We start from the raw sequence: 14,922 nt of genomic DNA, 5'->3' as shown, positions 1-14,922 counted from the left end.
AGAAACTTCAAAGTTTCACTGATCACCTTGTCTCATACCTACAACTTCCACCAGTCGCCAAGTCAGAAGGAAAAAGTCTCACAATCATCAATAAAACAGACATTTATTCATCACGTAAACAAGACATATATAAAACAAGAACAGAAGCTCTAACGCTACATATAAAGTCTCAGATACAATAAGAACAGTCTTTCTTGGTCCGGTGGATACATCCAGGTCTCCGTACTAGATATGTACAAAGTCACCATATCCAAGCTGCGAATTTATATAGAGATATTAAAAAGCTAAAAATAAATAAAGATGGGACCCCTGGCTGTGTGCCTCCTTGCATATTAACCCCTCCAGGGTTCCCTCCGTGGATCAGGAGCAGAAGCTGCAGCGTGAAGGTGTTTTCCATGTAAAATTCACATTGGCTCAGGTCCCAGGGTCAATTTCCGGGATTGTCTCTTAAATCCTGCAAAGCAAAAGCAAACGTGGCATTGATGGTGGTAAATGTCACTGACCCCCGGCCTCTACCGATCAATGGGTCAGAACAATCCTATAATGTCACATCCATCACTGTAACTATACAGTATAGTGCAGATACTGTATAGGGGCAGATTTACCAATACTGTAGTAAGTACTGTATATAGACAGTTTCACAATGCGCCAGATTTGGTTGATGCTGGATAATACATTTGGTATGAGTTGGTTTAAGTTTATACCATCTGTCAGTAGCTTAGATTGAGATGCAAAATGCACCAGTCAGGATTCAAGCCTTTCCCAAAAATTTTTACAATGTGTTATAAACTGTATATTTTTGGTGCACGTAACAGTAATTTTTTTGCCAACAAATACGGTCGATGCGGCGAATTTATGTGACGCCAACAGATACATGAATGAAAGGCTCCGCAGATTACAACCTTAAGAAATCTGCTCCTGTGGGTTGAACTGGTCTCCATGTGTCCAGTTTTTTTGCTTTATATTAAGGGGCCCACAAGTAAAGAGAAGGACACAGACTTTATTGTACCTTACCAGTATCCAGAGGACCAATACATTCCTCTATATCATAGACCTATTGTACAGGGCGGTCCACCTGCTCTCCCAGTATACAGCTGCCTGAGAAAGGGTCAGGTGCATATAACAGGGGCCGGTCTGAAATAACCCTGGGAACGAGGAGATCTGCTGTTTACACAGGACGTCACCAGTTGTCTTTAGAAATATTACTGGGTGAGGAAGGAGAAGTTGGAGGAATCCGGCATCAATGGAACTTATGTTGTTTAGTACAAAGTATGCATGGTTATTAGAAAGGGGGAAACAGATGAGTTCTAAAACGTGTGTGATATTAGAGGGAGGTGCGCCATATTATGAAATTACCTTGTCTTCATCACTTGAAATTAGCAGCTGGTTTCCTGCGACATCTGTTGTGTAATTTGGGAGATCCAATGTGCCTTCTCCAATCTAGATGGATACAAGATGAAACACCAGATTATAACGAGTCCCCAATGAAGACCTCAACCCTACATGTTCTCTATACTAGAATTAGTTGTGAACAGGGGCATCTCTCTTCATGATAAATACATTTCTCTATAGATGTTTAGCATGGATGGACATCTGACAGCTACCCCCACTTAGATAAAATAGGTTAAGACCCATCCTATCTTTGGATATTCATGCTGTTCCCTTAAGAGGGCCAAACCCCGAAGCTCTTCGAAAAGCTTCCACTAGTCATAATGGTCTCCATTAGTGAAATGTGACCCAAACTCACTCGCTGGGGGCCTGTAAGACAATCTCACAGCTCAGACCACTGTGGTTTTGTGTTAAGCGGAGTAAGAAGACCAGCGTCGGGAGGCCCAGGGCCTTGGCTTTGACATAGTCTGCTTTTACTTGTCCTCGGCGGGCATAGTCAGTCACCAGGAAACGACCAGTGCTGGAAGAGAAGACCAGAGAAGACCAAAGTACCATCCATAGGGAAGAGACCTTAGCATCAAGAAAGTAATTAGGTATATCAAGTAAACCGTAATACTTATGGAATTACATCTTTTATAAACACTATATAAGGCTTTTTCCTGTTACTCCTCGAGCAAGTAGGATTTACCGGGCTGATCATAGAATAACTCAACATACGCCGTTCTAGATTTGGTCCAGAAAGTCCCATACATTTTGGAACAAACTTGCTTATGAGCAATGGGCCTTCATACGACTCTGCTCTTAGTAGCATGCCACAATATATACTATTAACATGTTCCCAAAAGCCCACCAATGATGTAAAGAACTTATGTGACTTTACAAGCTCCATGTGTTTTACCTCAAGACTAGGAGTCATTTATTCCCCTTCCCATAACACACTTACTCTGTTTTGCTGGACAAAAGCAACAAATCACTGAAAAGATGGAGATAGACGGGTTTGCTGGCAAGACGTGGTCTATGACCGATGCCCAATTCCTGAAAGAATATCCTCACCAGTTCCCCGTGCTGAACAAGTACACGGCCCCTGGAGATGAGTGGAACAGACTGAAAAGAGAAGGATTCATCTATGAGAAGATAGCAGAGGTTTTAGACCAGGAAGCTGACTGGTTCATGGAGGCAAAGGATAGTATCAGCCCAGCAAAGAGTGTTATGAACCTTCATAAGGTTCTGGATAATCTGCCATAGTATTGGGGGAAGGGAGTGATGGCACAATCCAGGAGAAACCCTTCATGCACACCTCCAATCTGAGACATTGGGGCTCATTTACTAAGGGCTCCGCGGCCGCACTTTCGTCGGGTTTCTCAAATTTTTCCGTTTTGCGCTGAATTCCGCCAGGATTTTAGTGCACGTGATTGGATTTTGGCACAATTGCACGCAACAGAAATCGGGGGCGTGGCCTTCGGAAAACCCGACGGATTAGGAAAAAAAATGCGGAATTTAAAAAACTAAATGGGGGTCATTTACTAAGGGCCCGATTCGCGTTTTCCCGACGTGTTACCCGAATATTTCCGATTTGCGCCGATTGTACCTGAATTGCCCCGGGATTGTGGCGCACGCGATCGGATTGTGGCGCATCGCCGCCGGCATGCACGCGACGGAAATCGGGGGGCGTGGCCGAACGAAAACCCGACGTATTCGGAAAAAACGCCGCATTTAAAAACCGAAAAAGTGTCGCTTGGGGAGCGCTTACCTTCACCTGGTCCGAGGTGGTGCATTCCGGCGCGATGAGATGACTTTCAGCGCCACCTGGTGGACGGCGGAAGAACTGCCTTCATAAATCCCGGCCGGACCCGAATCCATAGCAGAGAACGCGCCGCTGGATCGGGAATGGACCGGGTAAGTAAATCTGCCCCAATGTGTCGCAATATCAAGCACTTACATGCACCGAGAAGAAGCAGGTGAACTCTGGCGGCCCTCGGCGCAGCAGCGGCACCTGCTGGATATCGGGTGCAACCGGCAGAACCCGAATCCACTTCGGACAACGCGCCGCGTGATCGCAACAGGACCAGGTAAGTAAATGTGCCCCAATGTGTATGACCTTGGCAGGAGTTCTGTGAAGAGTAGCAGGCCCATGTACAGCAGTACGAGAAGATGCATTTTGTTGTCATTCCCCACTAGGCAAAGGCATTTAGAGGTACGATATCAGCCTTTTTTTTTTTTTTTTTTTTTTTTAAACTAAAATTATGAGAAGATGAGGTTTTTACCTTGGTGTGGTGGAAATCCATCTTCTTCTCTAACAAGACCAGTTCTTCTGTCTGCATCATACATCTTACTCCGTCATTACACTGAGAAACAATCTGTGGACATAACAGACAGCCAGGTTTGTGGAGAGCTTCACCTTGGATATTTTGAAGGTTGTGATGTATTATACTTAAACCAAGGCAAAAGGGAAGATAATTTTTCAGTAAAAGAACTCGCTTATTCTTCATTCCACCTCAATGAACATGTTTGGTCAATAGTCACTAAAATATGTGTGGCTGCATTAGGGGAACAATTTATCATTTTCCAGGAGATCGTTCATACTTCTATAGAGCGCTGCGGAATTTGATGGCGTTATACGAGATTATTATCAAATGTATATCACTACTTTAGAGAGGTTAGTCCCTCCTAACTGGAGGCTGGACCAACACTCACCTCTCCAACAACAGATACTGCATTTCGAACAGATGACGACAACTCTGCGTTGTTTTGTGACATTTTCAGGATATTCTGCAACGAAGAGTCATTGGTTGGAAACCAAATAGGCTTTAATTGTTAATTGTTCAATACAGATGCCTGTCTACCTCCAGCAGGATCTTCAGACGTGTGATACGTTGAAACGGGAGAACTAGAAAAGATTTCAGGGGTTGTCTCTTACACACCGGTTGTTCCTCCAACTTCTGCAGAACGTGCAGGAATCTGCCATTCTCTCGACTAGTGGAAGGAAAGAGAAGATTCGAAGATTAGTACAACCAGTCTGTTTTGATCATATTAATAAACTACCATCATGCAGCTTTCCTTATTTTGGTCTCATGACATATAAGGTATGAATCTGAGTAGATACAGGCATAACAAACAACAACAAGGGCATAACAAACCATTCAGATTATGACTGAATACCAGGATAACCAAGTTCTGAAGGCTTACCTGCTCCATTTCACTATACAACTATGGGAATTCTAAGATTTAGTTCAGTATCAAGTGGCCATGTTGGTTTATTATCCCAACTGGTCTCACTTTCCAAAAAAGATCAAACCAAGAAACAGCAAAAAAGTGATCATATCAACTTCTAACTAGACAGCTCCAATATATCCACTAAGTTTTGAAGGACCTTTCCTAAACTAAAAGACTTACATAAGTTGTTTCATCAACTTTTCCTGGTACATCTGATTGGTCACATAGGGAATGTAAACCCTTTGGAATTCAGGACAATGCCTTAGGACCCGATCCCCAATATCATACAGGTGTATGTCCTTCTCCAAGCCTTCTTCTAGATCCAGAAGAAATCTGAAAACATACATGCAGGTGTAAATCCCCTAAGGTAAAACTGCCAATATGGAAGTATACAAGCACCAGTGACATAACAATACATTACTACGGACCTCTCACTGACCTCCCTAACATTAGGAAGATTGGAGAACAGGGTGTGCTTGTCTGAGGTGGCCAAACACTCCAATAGTCTCCGTGATTTCTGGAATTGACCGATGGCTACAGACAGACTACGCTGATAAGAGGCCTCTGAAGTCACCACCTCGAAAATAGCCTGTAAACAAAGACCCAAAATAAGAACTTCACAGAGGCGAAAGCTAGAAATATAGACAAGTCTTTCCATCAATTACATTTTAAACAGTACGGATGAGACAGAGAGGGATTTCACACTGTATAAGGATACGCATAATTTCAGATTCTTATGCCATATCATATATGAGCGACAAGGCCAGAGTCTATAATCTAGCCTAGCGTTTCAAATATCCCTCCTATATCTAGATCAAATAAGCAGTGGTCACCTACCTCCTGGAGTTGCCTCATTTGGGGGCTCATTGTCTCAGCAATACCCTTCCCTTTAACTTCCGGGAGTTCCTGCCACAAGGATGAGGTGTAATGTGGGGGGCTTCCATTATTCACATAATTTGCAAGCAAAGAGGAAGAGATGAGACCCGTAAAAGAAAGGGAGGTGTCTAAGGAGAAGATCGAGGGGGACAAGCCTGGAGCCCCCTTTGTGTAATAGATGCAATAGTCTTGATATAGCGGTTCTGAACAAGAGAAAAGACAAATTATGAGCAATCGTGGAGATTTACATCATCAATAGGAGGTGACCTCCAAAAACACAAGCTCTACTAACGTGTGTGCACAAATTTCGACTCCTTCCGCTTCCACCGCCGAGACTCCATGAGTCTTCCAATCAGGCTAAGTAGAAAGACATCATTATCAAACACAGAGGTCCAGGTCAATGAATCAATCACATTCAGCGGTCTCAAAGGAGCCCTGAACTAGCATCCTCTCATCACACATTATGGAGATTTGACGATTGCCGGGTTATAGGGCCGGATCAATAATAATGATGATTAATGTATGTGACCCCCTTAGTGACTCTTATGTCTGGTCAGTGTAACTTAAAGAATTTGACGAACCACTTAGAGAAATGGGCTCCTCAGCCTTACAGCGCTAATGGGCGTCAATTACCCAACCTACACCCAGAGTGCACGGCATTCATTTCTCTGCTGACCATACATTCCTACAAACATTTGCTTCATCGCTCATCCCCGGGGTAAACCTTCCTTATATCCAGCTGTTGCTCTTATCATGGTCTATGGTGGAACGTACCTGGGTTGTGGGAGGCTTGCGGCCATGCTTGGCTCCTCAGGTATTTTCATCTCTGGACATGGAATATGGGAAACAGTGTTTGGAGAAGCATCATGTACATCATTCATTGATCCCTCTTGATCTTGAGGTCCCATAGAGGAAACACAAGCCGGCATGTTACTGGCAGGAGGCTGGTAGATGGGATTGTCGTAGACTTTATTATTCGATTTATTAATTTCTTCCTCTGGAATAAAAATGACAAATACATTGGACACTACCAGCTTTTTCTACCCTACAGTCTACGAGGAGACTATAAAGAAACCTTTAGCCTCCATATAAGCCTATAACTAGCCAAAGACAATTCAAGCTACTAAGAAGAAATTCACTACTCTAGATGTTAACCCACTCCAGTCAAAACTCTTGCACTAAAAAGGATTAAAACACCAAAATCCTAAAATATGAAAACTATTAATTTGTAGAAAAACGACAAAAAATAAATAAAAAATTTGGAGTAAAAAAAAAGAAAACTCACAGAAGCATTCTGGTGTAGAATTGCGCTATAACCTCCTACTATGCCAGGTGAGCAGGTGAGGCTAGTGCACAGGTGAAGGGCAGGAATGTCCCATGATGCCCCACTCCTCTGCCAGGCATGGTATCCTCCACTGTCTAACATATTAAATGTGATAAAAAACCTATGCAGAGTTTTCTGTACATTAGAGTTTTCTGTGAATTGTGGCAAATATAGCTTAGTAACCCAAATAGTATCACCAAATATACCAAGTCCAATTGAGTGTAGGCTGCTGCCCTCTATGGACATAAATGTGAGCAGAGTATTACATGTACAGAAGTATGGAGTGCTGCTCTAGATGTGAGCAGAGTATTACATGTACAGAAGTATGGAGTGCTGCTCTAGAAAGGAGCAGAGTATTACAGGTTCAGAAGTATGGAGTGCTGCTCTAGATATGAGCAGAGTATTACAGGTTCAGAAGTATGGAGTGCTGCTCTAGATAGGAGCAGAGTATTACATGTACAGAAGTATGGAGTGCTGCTCTAGGTAGGAGCAGAGTATTACATGTACAGAAGTATGGAGTGCTGCTCTAGGTAGGAGCAGAGGCAGAGTATTACAGGTTCAGAAGTATGGAGTGCTGCTCTAGATAGGAGCAGAGTATTACAGGTTCAGAAGTATGGCGTGCTGCTCTAGATAGGAGCAGAGTATTACATGTACAGAAGTATGGAGTGCTGCTCTAGGTAGGAGCAGAGTATTACATGTACAGAAGTATGGAGTGCTGCTCTAGGTAGGAGCAGAGGCAGAGTATTACAGGTACAGAAGTATGGAGTGCTGCTCTAGATAGGAGCAAAGTATTAGATGTACAGAAGTATGGAGTGCTGCTCTAGATAGGAGCAGAGTATTACAGGTTCAGAAGTATGGAGTGCTGCTCTAGATAGGAGCAGAGCATTAGATGTACAGAAGTATGGAGTCCTGCTCTAGATAGGAGCAGAGTATTACAGGTTCAGAAGTATGGCGTGTTGCTCTAGATAGGAGCAGAGTATTACAGGTTCAGAAGTATGGAGTGCTGCTCTAGATAGGAGCAGAGTATTACATGTACAGAAGTATGGAGTGCTGCTCTAGGTGTGAGCAGAGTATTACAGGTACAGAAGTATGGAGTGCTGCTCTAGATAGAAGCAGAGTATTACATGTACAGAAGTATGGAGTGCTGCTCTAGATGTGAGCAGAGTATTACAGGTTTAGAAGAATGGAGTGCTGCTCTAGATGTGAGCAGAGTATTACACGTACAGAAGTATGGAGTGCTGCTCTAGAAAGGAGCAGAATATTACATGTACAGAAGTATGGAGTGCTGCTCTAGATGTGAGCAGAGTATTACATGTACAGAAGTATGGAGTGCTGCTCTAGATGTGAGCAGAGTATTACATGTACAGAAGTATGGAGTGCTGCTCTAGCTGTGAGCAGAGTATTACATGTACAGAAGTATGGAGTGCTGCTCTAGATAGGAGCAGAGTATTACATGTACAGAAGTATGGAGTGCTGCTCTAGATGTGAGCAGAGTATTACATGTACAGAAGTATCTAGTGCTGCTCTAGATAGGAGCAGAGTATTACATGTACAGAAGTATGGAGTGCTGCTCTAGATAGGAGCCGAGTATTACATGTACAGAAGTATGGAGTGCTGCTCTAGATAGGAGCCGAGTATTACATGTACAGAAGTATGGAATGCTGCTCTAGATGTGACCAGAGTATTACAGGTACAGAAGTATGGAGTGCTGCTCTAGATGTGAGCAGAGTATTACAGGTACAGAAGTATGGAGTGCTGCTCTAGATGTGACCAGAGTATTAGATGTGATGTAGCTAAGGAACATAACATTAGATTTGCTTATCTTATGATGTAAAATGGAGTTAAACTTCTACTTTATCAACTTAAGGAATCGCAGACATTTCAGGGCGTGAAAAGTAAAGAATGGAGAGAATAAGAAAATTCTTGTGAACTTCCCTGAATCCGGGTGTCTAGCGCGGCGGTGTGTCAGTGGATAAGTGTGACCTTTGTGTAATACCTTGAAGGACGTTCCTGGGGGCATTGTCCATGGAGCACTGGGACATTGTTATACATTAGTTAATCGCTTTGTGCCATGGTTCCTTCGAGTATTTGCTTACTGGCGCCCCCCACCTATAGAGAAGGGAGTATAGCATCCTTCACCTCTTCATTGTTAACTCCTGGTGAGAAACATCACAGCCGCGCTAATCCCTACTAATCCATTATATACACCGTGCAACAAAGGAACATCTCCGTGTAACCCTGAGGGTTAGGGGGTGTCCATGAACTCAAAAGGACCCTTAATTCTGTGAGGGGAGCAGCGGCCATCGGGATTTCCCATATAATAGATAACTGACGTCTATCGCACCAGCACGTGCAATGGGTGATACATGTTATCCATGTTATAGATGGTACATTCCATTCTAAGAATTCTTACTAAAGTATGTTTCCTCACAAATTGATAAAAAAGTTAGTTATTTTGACTGAACGTATTTTCCATCCTACGAACCTCTGGTACTTTCCGTGTGACTCTGAACTTTGTGCTGTGAGATCATCGACCTCATAGTGACATCATCGTAGGATTTCCATTTTCCACCAGTGACACGTTTCCTGGACTTCCTGTGACGAAACCATCTTGGAAGCAGTCCCAACTCCTCCCTGCATCTTTCCAGGCTCACCAGGGGCTTGCAGGCCTCGGGACAGGAGGCGCACCGCTTCACCGTCACCTCCACCGAGGGAGGAGAGTCCGTGTAGGAGCGCTTTCTGCAGAACAACTCCATATCTGGGACAGAAAGCATTGATTTCATGAGGCAGCCTGGAATTCATTATACCACAGATTCACAAAGGGTCACATATCATATCCCTGTAGAGCACAACCTTTTTCGGGCCGAATTGCAGACTGCAAAACATCCCCTATGTACAAGACTATAACTACTATAATACTGCCCCCTATGTACAAGAATATAACTACTATAATACTGCCCCTATGTACATGAATATAACTACTATAATACTGCCCCCTATGTACAAGAATATAACTACTATAATACTGCCCCCTATGTGCAAGAATATAACTACTATAATACTGCCCCCTATGTACAAGAATATAACTACTATAATACTGCCCCCTATGTGCAAGAATATAACTGCTATAATACTGACCCCTATGTGCAAGAATATAACTGCTATAATACTGCCCCCTATGTACAAGAATATAACTACTATAATACTGCCCCCTATGTACAAGAATATAACTACTATAATACTGCCCCCTATGTACAAGAATATAACTACTATAATACTGCTCCGTATGTACAAGAATATAACTACTATAATACTGCTCCCTATGTACAAGAATATAACTACTATAATACTGCCCCCTATGTACAAGAATATAACTACTATAATACTGCTCCCTATGTACAAGAATATAACTACTATAATACTGCTCCCTATGTACAAGAATATAACTACTATAATACTGCCCCCTATGTACAGGAATATAACTACTATAATACTGCTCCCTATGTACAAGAATATAACTACTATAATACTGCTCCCTATGTACAAGAATATAACTACTATAATACTGCTCCCTATGTACAAGAATATAACTACTATAATACTGCTCCCTATGTACAAGAATATAACTACTATAATACTGCTCCCTATGTACAAGAATATAACTACTATAATACTGCCCCCTATGTACAAGAATATAACTACTATAATACTGCTCCCTATGTACAAGAATATAACTACTATAATACTGCCCCCTATGTACAGGAATATAACTACTATAATACTGCTCCCTATGTACAAGAATATAACTACTATACTACTGCTCCCTATGTACAAGAATATAACTACTAAAATACTGCCCCCTATGTACAAGAATATAACTACTATAATACTGCCCCCTATGTACAAGAATATAACTACTATAATACTGCCCCCTATGTACAAGAATATAACTACTATAATACTGCTCCCTATGTACAAGAATATAACTACTATAATACTGCTCCCTATGTACAAGAATATAACTACTATAATACTGCCCCCTATGTACAAGAATATAACTACTATAATACTGCCCCCTATGTACAAGAATATAACTACTATAATACTGCTCCCTATGTACAAGAATATAACTACTATAATACTGCCCCCTATGTACAAGAATATAACTACTATAATACTGCCCCCTATGTACAAGAATATAACTACTATAATACTGCCCCCTATGTACAAGAATATAACTACTATAATACTGCCCCCTATGTACAAGAATATAACTACTATAATAATGCCCCCTATGTACAGGAATATAACTACTATAATACTGCCCCCCATGTACAAGAATATAGCTACTATAATACTGCCCGCTATGTACAAGAATATAACTTCTATAATACTGCCCCCTATGTACAAGAATATAACTACTATAATACTGCCCCCTATGTACAAGACTATAACTACTATAATACTGCCCCCTATGTACAAGACTATAACTACTATAATACTGCCCCCTATGTACAAGAATATAACTACTATAATACTGCCCCCTATGTGCAAGAATATAACTGCTATAATACTGCCCCCTATGTGCAAGAATATAACTACTATAATACTGATCCTTATGTGCAAGAATATAACTACTATAATACTGCTCCCTGTGTACAAGTATATAACTACTATAATATTGCTATGTACAAGAATATAACTACTATAATACTGCCCCCTATGTACAGGAATATAACTACTATAAAACTGCCCCCTATGTACAAGAATATAACTAATATAATACTGCCCCCTATGTACAAGAATATAACTACTACAATACTGCCCCCTATGTACAAGAATATAACTACTATAATACTGCCCCCTTTGTACAAGAATATAACTACTATAATACTGCCCCCTTTGTACAAGAATATAACTACTATAATACTGCCCCCTATGTACAAGAATATAACTACTATAATACTGCTCCCTGTGTACAAGTATATAACTACTATAATATTGCTATGTACAAGAATATAACTACTATAATACTGCCCCCTATGTACAGGAATATAACTACTATAAAACTGCCCCCTATGTACAAGAATATAACTAATATAATACTGCCCCCTATGTACAAGAATATAACTACTATAATACTGCCCCCTATGTACAAGAATATAACTACTATAATACTGCCCCCTTTGTACAAGAATATAACTACTATAATACTGCCCCCTATGTACAAGAATATAACTACTATAAAACTGCTCCCTATGTACAAGAATATAACTACCATAATACTGACCCCTATGTACAGGAATATATACAGAACAGGAGAAGTGGTACTGTGCACTGTCCATATATATACAGAACAGGAGAAGTGGTACTGTGCACTGTCCATATATATACAGGACAGGAGAAGTGGTACTGTGCACTGTCCATATATATACAGGACAGGAGAAGTGGTACTGTGCACTGTCTATATATATGCAGGACAGGAGAAGTGGTACTGTGCACTGTCCATATATATACAGGACAGGAGAAGTGGTACTGTGCACTGTCCATATATATACAGGACAGGAGAAGTGGTACTGTGCACTGTCCATATATATACAGGACAGGAGAAGTGGTACTGTGCACTGTCCATATATATACAGGACAGGAGAAGTGGTACTGTGCACTGTCCATATATATACAGGACAGGAGAAGTGGTACTGTGCACTGTCCATATATATACAGGACAGGAGAAGTGGTACTGTGCACTGTCCATATATATACAGGACAGGAGAAGTGGTACTGTGCACTGTCCATATATATACAGGACAGGAGAAGTGGTACTGTGCACTGTCCATATATATACAGGACAGGAGAAGTGGTACTGTGCACTGTCCATATATATACAGGACAGGAGAAGTGGTACTGTGCACTGTCCATATATATACAGGACGGGAGAAGTGGTACTGTGCACTGTCCATATATATACAGGACAGGAGAAGTGGTACTGTGCACTGTCCATATATATACAGGACAGGAGAAGTGGTACTGTGCACTGTCCTTATATATACAGGACAGGAGAAGTGGTACTGTGCACTGTCCATATATATACAGGACAGGAGAAGTGGCACTGTGCACTGTCCATATATATACAGGACAGGAGAAGTGGTACTGTGCACTGTCCATATATATACAGGACAGGAGAAGTGGTACTGCGCACTGTCCATATATATACAGGACAGGAGAAGTGGTACTGCGCACTGTCCATATATATACAGGACAGGAGAAGTGGTACTGCGCACTGTCCTTATATATACAGGACAGGAGAAGTGGTACTGTGCACTGTCCATATATATATACAGGACAGGAGAAGTGGTACTGTGCACTGTCCATATATATACAGGACAGGAGAAGTGGTACTGTGCACTGTCCATATATATACAGGACAGGAGAAGTGGTACTGTGCGCTGTCCATATATATACAGGACAGGAGAAGTGGTACTGTGCGCTGCCCATATATATACAGGACAGGAGAAGTGCTACTGTGCACTGTACATATATACACAGGACAGGAGAAGTGGTACTGTGCACTGTCCATATATATACAGGACAGGAGAAGTGGTATTGTGCACTGTGCATGTATATACAGGAAAGGAGAAGTGGTACTGTGCACTGTCCATATATATACAGGACAGGAGAAGTGGTACTGTGCACTGTCCATATATATACAGAACAGGAGAAGTGGTACTGTGCACTGTCCTTATATATACAGGACAGGAGAAGTGGTACTGTGCACTGTCCATATATATACAGGACAGGAGAAGTGGTACTATGCACTGTCCATATATATATACAGGACAGGAGAAGTGGTCCTGTGTACTGTCCATGTATATACAGGACAGGAGAAGTGGTACTGTGTACTGTCCATGTATATACAGTAAGCAGATAGTGAGAATTACACCCAGTATACAGGATAGTATGTAGCATGCTGGTTTGGATGTGTGAGTCTATGGTTCCCTCTTGTGGACAAAGTGATTCATAGACCTGAGCTATAGATGCACAGAATCTATTACAAGCTTTTCAGGCTTAGGTTATTTGAGATACAGTGACAGTAATTTACACTGCATACATAAAAATCTTCCAGACATTTTAATCTCCCGTCATCAATAATCATAACATTTTATTTATATAGCGTCATCTCATTCTGCATCACTGTACAATGATTTACTTTAGAAGGGGCCATAACCATTAAAAATATATATCTGTGACTGAACGTACATGGATATATAAGTAATAACAATGTGCACAATGTTCATGGACTGGCAGCTCCTGTAACTTTCCCCTTTCTCTAGGGTCATTGTGCAGTTTTCGGATTGTTACTACCAGGATTGGATCTATGGTTGCCATTTACCTGTAGCTGTGCTTTAGCAGTGACTGGATCCCAGCATGGTCCCTACACCAGTTACCTGTATTCCAGGTGGGAAAGCCACACCTCAGCTCTGAATTAAGTAACCTCAGGTTCTCAGCTCAGGGGAAGACCCGGGATGGTACCACAGGCAGCTGGATCCGGGTTGTGACCTGTTCTTATAGAAAGTGTAAATTACTAGGAAGAATTATGTAAGTTCTGGTCTTTTTAAGGTGATACATGTATGTATGGTGCTTGTTACTATATCTTGTACTGCCCCCTAGTGTTTAAAACTGGTTACATAAAGAGATCCCTACTATGTTTGGAGTCTTCGGTGGTTACACACAACTATTTTATATTTTGCGCTATTTAGGACACTAAAAGCAGAACATAGATGACTTTTTACAAAGTCCAAATATTAGAACTCCAAAGGTTTGGAATAGACCTTATTTATGTATAAAATGTAACTTTTTCTTTATTTGTTTAAAAATCTAAATTATGAAAAGTGTTTATGCTAGACAACCAGCAGGACCACTGTCCCGGGCGCAGACCGATCTTGTCTCTAGAGACGCTACACAAAAGGATGAGGGACAAACACGTTACACCAGCTAGAAGCTATTATTACACCAGGCCCTATTTGGGGGTCTTACCAGTTCTTGATACAGTCAGGGATTAGGTGTTAATCCAAATCCTGTCCCTGGGTTATGTCCACACCTGGATTGGAATCAATAGGCTT

General features: G+C 41.5%; 1 protein-coding gene across 2 annotated transcripts; it reads right to left on the bottom strand.

Annotated features, from left to right (window-relative positions):
• Positions 1-86: 86 nt before the first annotated feature.
• LOC140065626 (rho guanine nucleotide exchange factor 19-like) lies at positions 87-14,859 on the bottom strand. 2 transcript variants are annotated; one of them, XM_072113207.1, is made up of 14 exons: positions 14,837-14,859; positions 9,288-9,560; positions 6,253-6,475; positions 5,771-5,835; positions 5,440-5,681; positions 5,031-5,191; positions 4,783-4,935; positions 4,233-4,362; positions 4,084-4,158; positions 3,654-3,746; positions 2,333-2,493; positions 1,748-1,909; positions 1,357-1,440; positions 87-454 (listed from the first exon to the last, which is right to left on the bottom strand). In XM_072113207.1, the coding sequence occupies exons 2-13, from the start codon at positions 9,556-9,558 to the stop codon at positions 1,377-1,379; spliced, it is 1,800 nt and encodes a 599-aa protein (XP_071969308.1). In that variant the 5' UTR covers positions 9,559-9,560; positions 14,837-14,859; the 3' UTR covers positions 87-454; positions 1,357-1,376. The 2 variants fall into 2 exon arrangements, with proteins under 2 accessions (XP_071969308.1, XP_071969307.1); XM_072113206.1 differs by lacking the exon at positions 14,837-14,859 and adding an exon at positions 14,193-14,333.
• Positions 14,860-14,922: the final 63 nt, after the last annotated feature.

The sequence above is a fragment of the Engystomops pustulosus genome, chromosome 6 (genome assembly GCF_040894005.1).
Source record: "Engystomops pustulosus chromosome 6, aEngPut4.maternal, whole genome shotgun sequence".
NCBI classification, from domain to species: domain Eukaryota; kingdom Metazoa; phylum Chordata; class Amphibia; order Anura; family Leptodactylidae; genus Engystomops; species Engystomops pustulosus.
The sequence above is the reverse complement of the archived record's forward strand: the minus strand, read 5'-3'. Positions and strand labels throughout refer to the sequence as shown.